The sequence below is a fragment of the Ursus arctos genome, unplaced genomic scaffold (assembly GCF_023065955.2).
Source record: "Ursus arctos isolate Adak ecotype North America unplaced genomic scaffold, UrsArc2.0 scaffold_2, whole genome shotgun sequence".
Lineage (NCBI taxonomy): Eukaryota > Metazoa > Chordata > Mammalia > Carnivora > Ursidae > Ursus > Ursus arctos.
The window spans coordinates 77,831,374-77,847,329 of NW_026622874.1; the positions used below are offsets into that span (position 1 = coordinate 77,831,374).

The 15,956-nt window shown below is 49.4% G+C and overlaps 1 protein-coding gene across 3 annotated transcripts in view; it reads left to right on the plus strand.

The window, feature by feature from the left end:
* Nucleotides 1-15,956, plus strand: part of ABCC1 (ATP binding cassette subfamily C member 1) — a 131,215-nt gene that overhangs the window by 34,668 nt on the left and 80,591 nt on the right. For all 3 annotated transcript variants that reach the window (XM_026520254.4, XM_057315452.1, XM_044391560.3), the window contains exons 2-5: nucleotides 3,908-4,084; nucleotides 6,549-6,674; nucleotides 11,040-11,177; nucleotides 12,571-12,696. In XM_026520254.4, the coding sequence (XP_026376039.2) occupies nucleotides 3,908-4,084; nucleotides 6,549-6,674; nucleotides 11,040-11,177; nucleotides 12,571-12,696 (567 nt within the window). The remainder of the gene's footprint in view (nucleotides 1-3,907; nucleotides 4,085-6,548; nucleotides 6,675-11,039; nucleotides 11,178-12,570; nucleotides 12,697-15,956) is intronic.

Consider the following 15,956-nt stretch of genomic DNA (forward strand, 5'->3'; position numbering starts at 1 on the left):
CATGGGAAGGGAGTGGGTGGCTAGACAGATGGGTAGATGGATGGATGGGTGAGTGGCTGGGTGCGTAGATACATATCTATGGATGCATGTATGGATGTCCAGATAGGTAAGATAACTTTGGCTGTAGTGGGGAAGGACTGGACTGAGTGGGGCCAGGAGGGCTGAAAGCAGGGAATGGTTAGGGAATTATTGCAGTAGTCCAGGCAAGGAAAGATTGGGGCAAGGATCAAGTTATAGAAATGTCTCACACAGGAACCGAGCTTCTGGTATACATAACTGCATATATTAAGGCCCAGCATTGTTTTTACTAGAAGGGCAAATTCCTTTGGAATGTGCTTTTTCTGGCAGCTGCTCAGAAACGGTTCTGTATTTAATAACCACCAACAGTTTAATCCCCTTTTCCACCATCACCTTAAGAATTACAAGTGATGTGAAACCAGTTAAAATAATCAGTCTTTGATAAATACCACACTTATTATGTACAAGACTGTCTTCCAGATGCCCAAATCCACAGAGGCATGACCTTTGTCATTTTTTAGGATTTCTTTGTGTCTAGAAGTTTCCTAGCTAATCCCCTTGTGTGCATTGACCTTTTAAGGTTTATTTTTACATGATTTCTTGTTCTTGGTGCTGGAGAAATAACTGTTTCTATCACAGAATAATTACACCTCTGAAGAAGCAGTTTAGGTACCTGGTTTAGAACCAGAGCTCGCTCACTCGCTCTTTTTAAAAGTCAAATCCTTTCTTTTCTGACCATCTTAATAGCCGTTTTGAAGTGTACGTGTCAGACTCACACTGTTGTGCATGACTAGGTCTCTTTCCTGAGTAGCTCAGAGCATTACTTGGATCAGATTGTCAAACGTGTTTTTTAAGTGAAATGATCTTTTTGTTCCCATTACCTTCTTTTCTTCAACGGTCTTGAATGTGGCTTGAACGGTTGAATCAGAGCCGTAAGATTTCCTGGTTTTTTGGAGTTCCTCGGTGGTCTCACTTACCTGATTGTGGGAGGCTGTAGGGATCAGACATAGCAGGAGTTTTCTGGAGGGCGCACCGTCCAGTGGTGGGGAGAAAATGCTAGGAGGGAGATAGGCTGCATGGGGCCTGGGGCCAGCTGGAGCCCACGGGCCTCATCCTGAGGTGGGCTGCTCCCCAGCTCCTGCTGATGGTTGTGAAGCAGGAATTTGAGCCCAGTGCTATCATATTTTTCTTATTTTCTTTTTAAAAATTTTATTTATTTATTTGTGAGAGAGAGAAAGCACGCACACGCACAAGCAGGGGGAGCGGCAGGCAGAGGGAGAAGCAGACTCCCCACCGAGCAGGGAGCCCCATGCAGGACTCGATCCCAGGACCCTGGGATCATGACCTGAGCCGAATGCAGTTGCTTCACTGACCGAGCCACCCAGGTGTCCCAAATTTTCTCATTTTCTAAGAGAAGCCAGATCTACACTTTCATATGAAATTTTCTGATTTTAAAATGCTGGCAGCTAACCTCAGATTTTAAAAAAAAAGGATGCTTAAACAACAGCAATAACAACAAACCAGCTGTGGGCCAAATTGGCCTGGGGGGCCACCTGTGTCAGATCTTATCTGACCCAGTCGTGGTAGAAATAGGAAATTAAAGCCATAAGGGAGGGTAGTAACTTTCCCCCAAGTTGTGGAACTGGTCAGTGGTCAAATCAGGACCTGAATTCACTTCTCCGTTTACAGAAGTCCTAACTGTTGGCTGCAGTTTATTTTTGGGCTGATATACCCGATCTCTTTATTATGTGTCCGCTTATCTATCTGGCATGTTTCTAGTGAAACACACGTGGGTTCTTTAAAAAGCAATTGAAACAATCTGTTTCTGAGGCTGGATACCTTAGTGGTTCACCGTAGGGACTTCAGAACCGAATTGACTGGGTTTGAATTGGGCTCCAGATCTTACCTGCTGTGTGATCCTCGAACAAATCACCAAACCTCTCTGTGCCTTTGCTTGCTGTTCTGAAAAAGGGGTGATGAAGTACTCACAGAATCAAGGGGGATACGGCAGATAAAGCACTTAGAATAGAGCCTAGCACAGAGGACTGCAATTTGGTCATTACCCATGATGCTGAGGCTGCTAGTGGTGGTGATGGCCGTGATGATGATGATGATGGAAGCGGTGGTGGTCACAACGATGGTGATGTTGGTGGCGCCGATGGCAGTGATAGGGACAAAGAAGACGACTTTCTGTAAAGAAAAGGGGGTCATCAGAAGGGGGAGTGAAGCATGGGAGACTATGGACTCTGAGAAACAAACTGAGGGCCTCAGAGGGGAGGGGGGTGAGGGAATGGGATAGACTGGTGATGGGTAGTAAGGAGGGCACGTATTGCATGGTGTACTGGGTGTTATACGCAACTAATGAATCATCGAACCTTGCATCAGAAACCAGGGATGTGCTGTATGGTGACTAACATAATGTAATAAAAAAAACATTAAAAGAAAAAAAAAAGACGACTTTCTGAAGTCCTCAGTTGGCAAGATTGTAAAGTGGAATGATGCATAGTGACGAAAGGACTCTTCAGTTGACAGAAACCTTCCGGGTTTCTTCAATGGCAGACACCATGTTTTTTTTAAAAGATTTTGTTTTTTAGATGGCTAACAGACACATGAAAAAATGTTCAACATCATTAGCCATCAGGGAAATTCAAATGAAAACCACATTGAGATACCACCTTATGCCAATTAGAATGGCAAAAATGGACAAGGCAGGAAACAACAAATGTTGGAGAAGATGTGGAGAAAGGGGACCCCTCTTATATTGTTGGTGGGAATGCAAGTTGGTACAGCCATTCTGGAAAACAGTGTGGAGGTCCCTCAAAAAGTTAAAAATAGAGCTACCCTATGATCGAGCCATTGCACCACTGGGTATTTACCCCAAATATACAGATGTCGTGAAGAGAAGGGCCATATGCACCCCAATGTTCATAGCAGCATTGTCCACAATAGCCAAATTGTGGAAGGAGCCGAGATGCCCTTTGACAGATGACTGGATTAAGAAGATGTGGTCCATATATACGATGGAATATTAGTCATCAGAAAGAACGATTACCCAACATTTGCAACAACATGGACGGGACTGGAGGAGATAATGCTAAGTGAAATAAGTCAAGCAGAGAAAGACAATTACATGGTTTCACTCATTTATGGAACATAAGAAATAGCAGGGAGATCGGTAGGAGAAGGAAGGGAAGAATGAAGGGGGGGTAAACAGAAGGGGGAATGAACCATGAGAGACTATGGACTCTGGGAAACAAACTGAGGGCTTCAGAGGGGAGGCGGGTGGGGGATTGAGATAGGCCAGTGATGGGTATTAACGAGGGCACGTATTGCATGGAGCACTGGGTGTTATACGCAAATAATGAATCATGGAACACTGCATCAAAAACTAAGGATGTACTGTATGGTGATTAACATAACATAATAAAAAATTAAAAAAAAAGATTTTATTAGAGAGAGAGCATGAGAGAGAGATCACAGGCAGAGGGGAGGGGTAGTAGAGGGAGAAGCAGACTCCCCTGCTGAGCAGGGAGCCTGACATGGGGCTCGATCCCAGGACCCTGGGATCATGACCAGAGCTGAAGGCAGACGCTTAATGACTGAGCCACCCAGGTGCCCAGATTCCATCTTTTATACGATAGTAGAACTTGCCCCAGGTCCCAGGACTTACCTGTTCTGTGAGATGAGACCTACCTTTATGCCTTATTTTTTATTTCATTGTCTTTTTGGCTCCTGATCTTTCTAGTTCGCACGTTCTACCCGAGAGGGCCCCGGGTGTAGGGTCTTGTCTGTTCTCTTAAACCCCCTCATATTGCGGTTTTGATCTCCACACAGATGCCTGTCCCTCCTTGGTGCAGCCCGTTGACCCTGCATCTGTTTCTGTCTGCAGGCGTGGGATGTCACGTGGAACACCAGCAATCCCGACTTCACCAAGTGCTTTCAGAACACGTTCCTCGTATGGGTGCCTTGTTCTTACCTCTGGGTCTGCTTCCCCTTCTACTTCCTCTATCTCTCACGCCATGACCGGGGCTACATTCAGATGACCTATCTCAACAAAACCAAAACTGTAAGTCACTTGGGATTTCTTCCTGGTGGGGGAAGTGGGGTGTGCTTGGGTTGGGGACCGGTGGTTGGTGAAGACTGACACGTTTCTTCTACTTAACCGAGTTCCTTTTTCTAGAAGGCAGACTTATGACGTGGTGGGTGAAGGCTGAGGCTCTGGGTTCAGATGTGGGTGGAGATGCAGGCTCTGCCTCGTCCTAGCTGTATGACCTTGAGCACATGTTTTAACCTCCCTGAGGACCCCCCTTCCTCATTATGACAGTGAGCGTGGGAGGTTCGACCTGGAGAGATTATCAGGAGGTCTTCCTACCTGACCCGAGGCTATCTTTTTTATTTAAAAAAAAAAAAAAAAAAGGTTTTACCTTGAAATAATTTCAAACTGTGGAAGGGTGGCAAGAAGGACCCCAGGAACTGCCCACAGCCCTGAACACCCATTACTCACGGTCACCAAGTTCTAACATTTTGCCACCCTTTTTTTGATTGGCTCTTCCTCTCTCCTTAAACACACGTATGATTTATTCTTTTTGAATCATCTGAGAACCGGTAGCATCTGTGCTATCTTTACTCCTTGGTTCTTCCAGTGTGTCTTTTCTCGAAACAGGGACATTCTCATAGGTAACGACAGTACAGTTACTCAATTCAGGCAGTTTAACGTGGACATAATACTTTTTTAAAAAAATCTGTTCATGTTCCAATTTTGTCACTTGTCCTAATCCTGTCCTAGAATTTCTAGGACCGCTCCCCCAACCCCTTTCAAGATCCAGTCTAGATTCATTCATCGCTTTTATTTTTAATTTTTGAAAAAGATTTTATTTATTTATTTGAGGAGAGACTGAGTGGGAGGGAGAGAGAGAGAATTTGAAGACTTCACGCTGAGAGCAGAGCCCGACGTGGGGCTCGATCTCACCACCCTGAGATCATGACCTGAGCTGAAACCAAGAGTCAGATGCTTCACTGACAGAGCCACCCAGGCTCCCCTCATGCAGTGCTTTTAGTCATGGTGTCTCTTGGGTTTTCTTTAATCTGGAAGAACACCTCAGCTTCCTTTGACATGTATTGGAAGAGCATGGGCCAGTTGTTTTAGAGGGAGTTTCTCAGCTCGAGCCTGCATGATGTATCCTCGTGGTGAGGGTAACGCGTGTCTGGCTGGAAAACCACGGAACAGGTGTTGGGTCCCTCGGAGGGTATTACACCTAGCTGTAATGTTCATCCACCCCGGATTGAGGGGGTTCATTTTGATCGTTGGTCAAAGTGCCGCCTGGTTTCTCCACTGTACAGGGGCCGTTTCTCCCCTTCGAGAATAAGCATTCTCAGGGAAGACATGTGGAGAGCAGCTACGTGTCGCGATCCTCATTCCACTTTCTCTTTTCCACTTAGCAAGCATCTCACTTCATTTTTAAGGCTGTTTCCCAAGACTTGGTTCCCCCAAAACAGGAAAACTTGGATGTTTTTTACTGAAGCTGTCGCTTTGCCTGCAGTACCCCCATCCAAACCTGTCTCATTCATACCACGCAAAATCCTAACGATCTCCCTATCCTATCTAGATCTCAGACCTTTGGGAGCACTTTGTACTTTTTGGGGGGAGCAACATCTCCCTTTAAAGTGTAAAACAGATTTTACAGAGAAACAAACAAAAGCCTTGCTCAAAAAGCCTCCATTAGCTTCTCACCACAAGGAATGAAATCCTCACGGTGGCCAGCCTGATCTGGCCCCAGGCTCCTCCCCAGCCATCTACCACACTCATTGCTCATTCCACAGCAGCCATAAACCTGTCACACCTGTTCCCTACCCCAGGGCCTTTGCACTTGCTGTTCCTTGGAACTGAATTGTTCTTTCCCTCAAATGTCTACATTTGGCTCTTTACCTGTATGTCACCTGATGGCAAGGGCCCTCTCTGACCACGCCCTGTTACCTGTTTTATTTTTCCTCACGTCACTTATCACTCTCTGGCATTATAGTGTATATTTTTTAGTTTGTTTCTTGCCCATTTTTTCCCCACTAGAATCTCCACTTCACGAAGGCAGGGACTTTTGTCTGTTTTGTTCACTGTTGTATCCTTGGCGCTTTGAAAAGTATGTGGCCCATTAGTAGGTCCCCAGTGAATGTTGTTGAATGAGTGCTTACTGTGTGAGGTGCCTTACGCAAGTGTCCGGGGTGGCAGGTGGAGATAAGTTGTAGACTGAGCTCTTGAATTTTCCGGGGACGGGAAGAACAGCAACCAGACGAACAGTCATGCCCTGGGTGCAGGAGGGCATCATACACTGGTTACAGACTAGCGCGTGATGGCCCAGAGGGTAGCTCCCCGTACCTAGGACTTGTACATGCTCCAGAGGCTATGTGCTGTATCTAAGGACCACAGCTAATAGTTCAGGGGTTGGCTGGTCCCCCCAAGGCTGAGCTTTTTGCAGGGGGACTGGGGGAAGTTCCAGTGGTGAATGTTGTAAGACATGTATGTCCTTCTCTTCCAGGCCTTGGGATTTTTGCTGTGGATCGTCTGCTGGGCAGACCTCTTCTACTCTTTCTGGGAAAGAAGTTGGGGCAAATTCCTGGCCCCGGTGTTTCTGGTCAGCCCAACCCTCTTGGGCATCACTATGGTAAGTAGGAGCTAGCTCTCTGCCAGGCACTGTGGAGGCCAAAATTAGTGGCCAGTGTGTAGAAATGAGAAGATCTCACAGTAAAAATGCAAAAATCTGGCTTCTCTTGAAAAATTCAAAGATGGCAATACCAGCCTTATCGTCTTCTGGAGCAACAATCAGCCGGAGCTGAGAAATGAGTGCAGCCTTTAAAGGTGCATGTGCTGTGCGCTTGGCCACAGTCCTCACCGTGCCCTGTTGCCATCCTTGCCACTGCGGCTGAATGGTGGGCGCCGTCTTTGGTGGTGCCTGCTGTGTGCTGCTTTCATACTGGCTAGCTCAGCCGTTTATATTAATTGTCTGGGACCTAATTGCCTCTTGAGTTTTCAGCCTCTGGCTTACCGGGTGGGATGCCAAGCTGAATAGGAAACTACCCTGCCTCATGGGGGTCCATTATTATGTGGGAAACACAGCCAGGGCAACGGCTTTCTCACAGCTGACATATTTTAAGTAAGTCCTTAATGTGTGCCTGGCACCGTTCTTGGTGGTTTACGTGTCTTGACATTAGAAATTAGAATTCATCTATTCTCAGAACAACCTTGTCCCCGTTTGGCAGGGGAGGAGACTAAGGCATAGAGACATTAAATGTCCTCAGGGTCATACAGCTAATGCATAGCTGAGTGGGGGGTGGTTGCTGCGGAGGCCATGGTTTTAGCGCCCGCCTGCCACAGTGATGTGCTCCGAATTAAGGGCCATTCCCGCGTATGCACCCAATACCTTGGTCCTAAAGTTCGCAGCGAGCGTAGCCCTTGCGTGTTTGACAACGAGGAGGGAAGCAGGTTCGGGGCAGGGTGTTTTGAGCTGGGAGAGCAGTGAGTCCAAGGAAGGGTTAGAGGCTGGGATTGAAGGAGTGGCCATCTGTGAAGCCGGAATGTGGAGTGGGGCTTTAGGGGGTGGACAGCAGAGGTGACAGAAGATGGGAAAGGAAAGGCAAGTTGGAGCCAGATTGCGGAGGGCTGTGAATCCTTTGTGTTAAGATTTTATCTGAGAGAGAGAGAGCACAAGCAGGGGGAGTGGCAGGCAGAGAGAGAAACAGGCTCCCTACTCAGCAGGGAGCCTTGTGCGGGCCTCCATCCCAGGACTCTGGGATCTTGACCTGAGCCACGGGCAGCTGCTTAACGGACAGAGCCCCCAGGCACCCCGTGGCCGTGAATCTTTATTGCACTTGATAACATTCCTTATCCCTTTACATATTAACTCATTTAGGGATTTTTGCTCATTATTTCTATGTTCATAGATAAGCCAGTTGAGGCACAGAGAAGTGAAGGAACTGACCCAGGGTCACACCGCCAGTAAGTGGTAGAACTGGCTTCATACCCCGGCATCTGCACCACTGTTTGTGGGGTTCTTTGCCAATACCTGGCTCTCCCTGTGGGCTTCGTTCACCTCTGTGTCCCCATAGCCGGGCACCATGCCTAGCATGTAATAAGACTCCATAAACATGTCAAGGGAATTGGTAAATGAAGAGCTTGACTTTGCTGGCCCGAAGGTCTTAGACTGTATGTTGGGCAAGAAGGTGCAGAGGTAGACTAGCTGCGGCTGGAGGGGCTCATACTCCCTAAATTTTCCCTGTTCCTGGTCTTTTCTTCATTCATGAGTATGTGATTCTGGGGACACACGTGTGATGGGCTGAGGGTCACCGAGCTGTATGCCATTTGAGGCTCTGAGCTAGCTAAGAGGTGAACAGGCCTGTGAGAGCCTCAGTATCTCTCTTCCCCTGTGGGCTCAGTGGCAGAATAAAGGATCAGCCCTGCTGTTCATGCTACGGTGACATTCTCTCTACACCCCTAGGGGCAGGAGTATACAGGTACTAGGAATATGGGATGCCAGTAGTCAGCAGATATATTTTTATCCTTACCGTGTGCCAGGAATTGGAGATAAGACAGATACAGTTCCTGTCCTCATGGAACATATGTCCATTTGTGCAAACGGATACTCATTGATTCCCCCAAAAGGCACAAAGTGTTTGCTCTTGTGCGAAGTGCCATGGGGATGAAGTTTGGCAAATGTGTTTGGTCTGGGGGCTAGAGAAGAAGGGGTGATGGAGCTGAGGCCACACGATGAGCAGGATATTAAAAGGTTGAAGAGGCTGAAGACAGAGGACTGTCCAGTTGGAGAGAATGGCACGTGCAAAAGTCCTGGGGTCAGAGGGAGAAATGGAGGAGTTGGTCTCTGTGGCTGAGGAAGAGGGAGGAAGGAGAGGAGGAGAGCGGGACAGCAATAAGGGCAGAGGGCTGACCCTGTAGGACCTTGAGCTTCAGGGTGAGCGGGTTTTGTTTTGTTTCTTTTGGCATTCCCAAACGTGGGTTTTAAAACTTTTTTTGTGCCACAGGCCCCTTTCTCCTTTGCCAGTCAGGTCTGACGATCATGTTCCTAACATAAATACAAAGGATCACAAAGGAAACCAGTCATACACACACGTACATATGTGAAGATTTTGTGATGACGTCTGTGTTTTTACTTGAGCTTTAATTTAAATATAGTAAAACTCACTTTCTTTTAAATACAAGTTCATGAGTTTTGACAAAGCCACACTGTCAGGTAACTACCAGCTGCATAGTCGAGATCTAGAACAGTCCCATTGCCCTAAAAAGTTCCCTCGTGCTGCCCCCGCTGTGTGGTCAGCCCCTCCCTCCACGGCCCCATGCCCTGGCAACCGTGGGTGTGTTTTCTGCCCCTGTCACTTTGCCTTTTCCAGAATGTCACATGAATGGCGCCCTGCTGCCTGGGGCTGTGTGAGGCTGACTTCTCAGACCTGCAGTTCAGCCCCGTTGTGTGTGTCCAGAGGTGTTTGTTAGTTTAGTCGTACTGTGTGTTTGATGGTGTGGTTTCATCACACGTTGTCATCCATTGTTCAGTCGCAGGGCACCGGGTTTGGAAAACCAACTGCATAAAAACACAGTTAGCAAATGATTAAAAAAGTAAAAACGTACGTGCATTTCAAATCAAGGTCTACCAGCAGGTAGGATGCCTCCTTAATTTCCAAGTCGTGATGACCGTATATGATCGTGGGGGACATCTTCACCTGTATATTTTCAGATACAATTTCTAATGGTGACAGAGCCCCAGGGACCACTAATGCTGTGTGGTTTATTGCCTTCACTTAATGACCGGTGGTGCTGATTTGAGGGAGAGTGAGGATGTGATTGTTTTCCTATCCAAGTTCACGGACCTCTGGGTTCTAGCCACAGCCTGTCCTTGCACCCCAAGTTAATACCCCCAGTTTTAAAGGGAGACGTTTGGAGCAAGGGTGTGGCATGTCTGGCTCTGTGTATTGAAAAGCCGAGGAGTGGAGAACGGATTGGATTATTGGAGCAAGAGGTGAAGCTGGGAAGCAGTGGGGGGGCCCATGGGGTCACCCAGAACAAGGGGAGGGAGCTGGGGCCAGGGTGAGCAGTGGGCGAACTGAGGATCGGCCTTGGTGGCAGAGGCAGTGCCAGTTGCTGATGGGTTAAATGTGGGAAGTGAGGGAGATGGGGGGCCCCCCAGGAGGATGGATGAGGACAGACAAGCGGATGTGCTTCTGGGGAGTAAGGGCAGGTGCCGTGGGTGACCTTTAGCTCCTCGGAAGTCTGCCTCATGACCAGCTTTGGGGATTCTCCTGAGGCCAGCTCTGCTTGTCAGGGGAATGGCCGTGGCCTTTCTCCTTCTTTTGAGAAAAAGCCGTCTTATTGCTTATTTTCTCTCCCTGATCGTGAAGTCGTGTGTGAAATGGAGTAATAGCTTCAGATATTAGGAATGAAATAAAATCCCAGCTCCCCCCACCCTCTGTCATTCTAATAAAGTTCCTTGCAGATGAGATGTATAAATATAGGCAGATAACAGAACCTTTATCTCCTATGAAAGAGAACAGATTTCACTGTTGCCCGAAGGACAATAATTAGTCTCTGTCAGGGCTGGGACTACCTGTAAATGAAGGGTCGGCCCCCTGCCTGTTTTTGTAAATAAAGTTTTATTGGTGCTCAGCCATGCTCATTCATTCAGGAAAAAGCGGGCCTCTCTCTTGTAAACTGAGCTTCCCTCCACTTTGCCATCCTATCCCAGATCTATACACGGTCTCCTTAAATTCCCACCACTTTCACGTTAGGTGCTATATATAGTCCTCTCTCTTTTGCAGACGAGGCAGCGGAGGCTCAGAGAAGTTCAGTGACTTGTCCAGGGTCACCCAGGCAAGGCAAGAGCAGAGCTGGTACAGGAGCCCACTCCTCCCCGGGCTGTTTTTTGGTGCCACTGAGCTGAGGGCAGCCCTATTCCAGGACTAACATCTTCCAGGACTATGAGGGCCTGGTCTTCTGACAACTCCTATTGTATGTTTCACTCTTGCAGCTGCTTGCTACCTTTTTAATTCAACTCGAGAGAAGGAAGGGAGTCCAGTCCTCGGGGATCATGCTCACTTTCTGGCTTGTAGCCCTACTGTGTGCCCTTGCCATCTTGAGATCCAAAATCATGACTGCCTTAAAAGAGGTAAGTGGTGGCCTTATTCCACATCTTTTTTTTTTTTTTTTAAAGATTTTATTTATTTATTCGACAGAGATAGAGACAGCCAGCGAGAGAGGGAACACAAGCAGGGGGAGTGGGAGAGGAAGAAGCAGGCTCATAGCGGAAGAGCCTGATGTGGGGCTCGATCCCATAATGCCGGGATCACGCCCTGAGCCGAAGGCAGACGCTTAACCACTGTGCCACCCAGGCGCCCCCCTTATTCCACATCTTACTGCAGTGGCCCCTTGGAAGAGATGCTTGCTCCTTCCAGCTTATGTGGAAATTGTGCATTGCTATGGGAACTAGAGGTTGGTTGCTACCTGGGCCCAGCTTCTTTACCTGGGATTTCCCTAGCTCATCCAGACTTTGTTCTAGAACCTTCTTTCCTCAAGGCCCCACTTACTTGGGTAGCTTCAGGGGCCCATGTGGATTCTCCAGAGGTGGGAGCCATGGGCAAATGCACCCCACCCTCTGAGCCTCTGTCAGCCGTGAACAGCAAGGCAAGTCAGCTCTAGATCTCGTCAGTCTGGAACAGAGCTGAGTGGGGAGTGGTGTTTGCAGAGCGGCTGCCCCCCTATGGGACCCGATACCTGTCCCTGTGTTACCTCAGTGCCATCAGCCAGCACTCTGGCTAAGAAGTCGTTCCCATTGGCTGCCATACGCCGCTCCTGGGAACTCGGAGGAGTGTGCTTTTTCAGACGCTACCCTCTACCCTGCTGTTCTCCGCCTCCTTCCAGCTAGTCAGTAACTGAACCTTTATTGAGCCCCTGCAGTGTTCAGTATGGATGGTGGTTAGTACTGAGGGTAGCCGACATTTATTGAGGTCATGTTTCCAAGGTGCCAGGCAGGGACTAAGGTTTTTTTTCATGAGTAATCTTATTGACTGCTCACAATTACTCTGACGGGGTTTCTGAGCCTCAGCACTCATTGATGTTTTGGGCCAGAGATGCCTTTGTCGTAAGGGGCTGTCCTGACCTTTGTAGGATGTCGTGGAGGGGAGGGGAGCATGGCATCCCTGGCCTCCACTCACTGGGTTCCCCGGGAGGCAAAATCGCCCCCGACTCAGAACCGCCGATTTGTTTATAGACGGGAAAACTGAAGTGCGGAGAGGTTGAGTGAGCTGGCAACATCCGGGGGCCGATAGGAGTGGAGCCAGGCCTTGAATGTGGGCCTGCTTCATCCCCACGCCTGAGCCTCCCTTCACCACGTGGGCCGCCCTCACCGGGCATCCGGGACTGCACTGTGATTTAACCCCCTCTCTTCTGTTGGGGGAGGTGGCTCAGGGCAGGAGGGCTTGTTCCTGGGTCTGCTGCCTGCTCCCCCGGCCTCGGCAGGCTGCTTCCAGAAAGTGATCTTCTCTTCCTCGGCTTACGTTTAGGATGCTGAAATCGACGTGTTTCGCGATGTCACTTTCTACATTTACTTTTCCCTCGTGCTGATGCAGCTCGTGCTGTCCTGCATCTCGGACCGACCGCCCCTGTTCTCTGAAACCATCCACGACCCCGTAAGTGTGATCAGAGACGTGTGTGTGCACATGCGTGTGAAAATACTGCACCTTGCCAGCTCTTGTGGATTAGACATCTGTTCTGTGCCAATATCGTCCACCTGGGATCTCATTCCATCTTCCCAAAAGGCCCAGAGAGAGGTCCTATCATTGTCCCATTCCACAGATGGAAAAACAGAGGCCTAGCTGTGGCTAGGGGGACTTAAGGAGGGAATCGGACTCATAATTGTAAACTGCTGTGTCTTGCAGGCATGTAGGTTTTCTCATTTGATGGCCATAGTGTTTTTAGAACATGTGAGCAAACATTTAAAAGGTAGGAAATTTCCCATAAATTGTAACTATGCACGTTTTCTAGAAAAACGAGAAGTTCTGACAGTGTTAGGACCATTATCCCCCACAGCAGCAGTTTGACCTCAGCTGGGGTGCATGGCCCTACTAAAGTACTGCAATCCCCACCACTCCCTCTTGCACTATATAATCTTGCTTCCTTCTTTTGCTGTCTGTGTCAGGCCCCTGAGGGATTTGAGTTGGTCTGTTCTGTCAGTTTGGGGCACAGGGAAATCCTGTATGTACCCATGGATGTGAGTGGGTGGGGTGGAGATAGGGCCAGTGTTCTAGCTGGTGAAATAAAAGGGAACATAGTCCTTTCCTGTTGCTGCTTCTGTTCTTCCTTCCTGTTTCCCTCTCTTCCTTTCTCCTTCCCCCTCTCCCTCTTTCTCCCCCTTCTTCCCTCCCTCCCTCTGTCCAGTGCCACGTGCAAGGCCCCAATCTGGGCGCAGGGCTGTGGTAGTGAATAAAGCAGTTCTTACCCACCTGAGGCCTGTGTTGTCATGCGGGTAGGTGGGGGTGTGGACAAATAGTAACCCAGGAGCTAAGTATTGTCAGTTAGGTGGCAGTAAATCCTGTGGAGGAGAAGAAAGCATGGAAAGGAAATTGATATGTTGGTTGAAGGTCATGGGCAGTTACGATGTGATAGGAGCCATCAGGGAAGGCCTCCCTCATGAAACCTCACTGGAGCAAGGGAGTGAGCTGAGTGAATACCCAGAGGAAGAGTGGTCCAGGCAGAGGGGTGGCAAGTGCAAAGGCCCTGGGGCAGGAGCTGCCATGAAATGTCAAGGGAACAGCAGGAAACGCCGATATGGCTGGAGCAGTGGGAGGCCAGAGACAGCCAAGACATGGCATCTCACAGGTGGGGACAGTTGCCTGTGTTTGCCTGAGCCACTGTATTTTAGTCTGAGTGGGAGGGGAACCTGTGGAGCATTTATTTGACACTTTGTTCGTGGTTAGTCAGCTGTTAACTGGTGAAATTGCAGCCAGAGCAGTTTTCAGCTGCTGTGGTTCTGTTGGGTTTGGCCTGCGCCTCAGCAAAAGGCCGAGGCTGCCTTTGTGGGTGATGAAGGCACCTGTGGGGAATCGGCTCGGAAGAGGTTGACACTTGCGAACGTGTTTGTTGAAACCCGTGTCCCAGTATGTGTTCTGAGAGGCCCCAATCTTGGACTTCCCTGCTCAAGGAGGAGTGGTGTTGGAGAAATTTGCAAAGTGTGTGTGTGCTTGTGTGTGTGTGTGTGTGCGTGTTTGTGCACATAGCTGTCTGTGCGTGTTTGTGTGTGTGTGCGTGCATGTATTTATGTTCATGTGTTTGCACGAAAATGTGTTTGCGTGCATGTGTGCGTTTGTGTGTTCTTGTGCGTGTGTGTGTGTGCTTGTGTATAAAGTTCACAAGGGCAGTGACCATGCCTGGGGCACCCACTGGAACCCAGCTCACGCTTGGCAGGAAGGACGGGCTCTGACATCTACGGCTGTTGGATCCCCTGTACATCAGTGTTTGCGTACCTGGGTGTGGGTGTTTGTCAGTGGCGTGTCCCTATCAGGAAACTTTTATTAAATGTCAGGCTCTGCTGGGGAGCTGGAGAGCACACAGGACGAGTCATCCTCACCTGAGTGGGTGCAGACCCTGAGCTGCTCTGAGGGTAAACTGAGCCCGGGGAAAGCTGGCAGGGCGACCTGGAGCTCACCTGGCTCCCCAGGCTCCCTGTAACACCTGAAAACCTGCCTTCCAGAGGGGACTGTCTCAGATGCTCTATGGGGGAGGGAGTTTCTGATTTCTGGTTCCCTCTGGGGATTTGAGTAAGTTCCTTTTGCTTCTTTCCTGGATGCTCGCAGAGCTGGCTTCTTCCTCCCGTTGTACTTTCTGCGTTCCCAGCAGCCGGGGCTGGGGCCTGCTTTGCCGCACCTGGGCAGCTGGAGGCTGGGCTTGCAGGGGCCGGGGACACCCTGACTCTTGTCCCGAGCCATTCTTTTTATTAAGAATCTAAGCTTAGAGAAGATGGTCGGCCTGTTAGACTCTAACTTAACCCTAAATCTGATGGTGGAAGCAACACGGTGTGACGGAAGAGGAGCCCCCTGTTGGAGTTGGGTAGACCCGGGCTCCCTTTATCCCTTCAACAGACATTCATTAAGCACCTGTTGTATACTGTGCTTGGTTCTGGGGACTCAGCGGGGTGTGAGGTCGGTGTGGTTCGTGTCTTACTACAGTTATCTACTACTTATAACAAACCACCCTGAATTTGGTTCCATAAAACAATAGCAGTGTATTATCAGGTTTCATAGTGCTGGGTGTTGCCCGGGCTCAGCTGGGCGGCTCCCCTGTGGGGTCTCTCCGACAGTAGCCGGCCTCACTCCTGTGTCTGGTGGTTAGCGCTGGCCCCCGGCCCGAGCCTCCAATGGACTTGACGGTCCATGTCTTTGTAGCCTGGGTGAGGTCACGGTGCGGTGGCTTGCGTCTCAGGACGAGTGTTTCCAGACAGAGAGCCAGGTGGAAGCTGTGTCACTGCTTATGACCCAGTCCTGTCCCATAGTGTCACTGCTGCCACACTCTCTCGATGGAGGCCATCCCAAAAGTCGGCCGGGGTTCAAGGGGTGGGGACACAGCCCCCACCTCTAGATGGGGGAGAGGTCAGCTCTTGTCATAAGAAGAGCTCATGGGATGGCCGATGATGTCTGGCTGTCTTTGGACAGTGCAGTCTACGGGGTATCTTCAGGAAGCTTGTGGCCTCGCAGGGGACAGTCATCGAACGGGCGAGTGGACAAACAGCCGTGTAACTCCAGTCGAGATGAAGCCTGGGAAGCCTGAGAATCAGGATCTGTGACTTAGATTTGTGACTTCAGGCAAGTCCCTCCTCCTTCCGGAACCTCAGTGCCGCCTTCTTGAAAATGGGTTGAGGCTGCATTTGGTGCTCGCCACAGCCCCTTCACGCTGG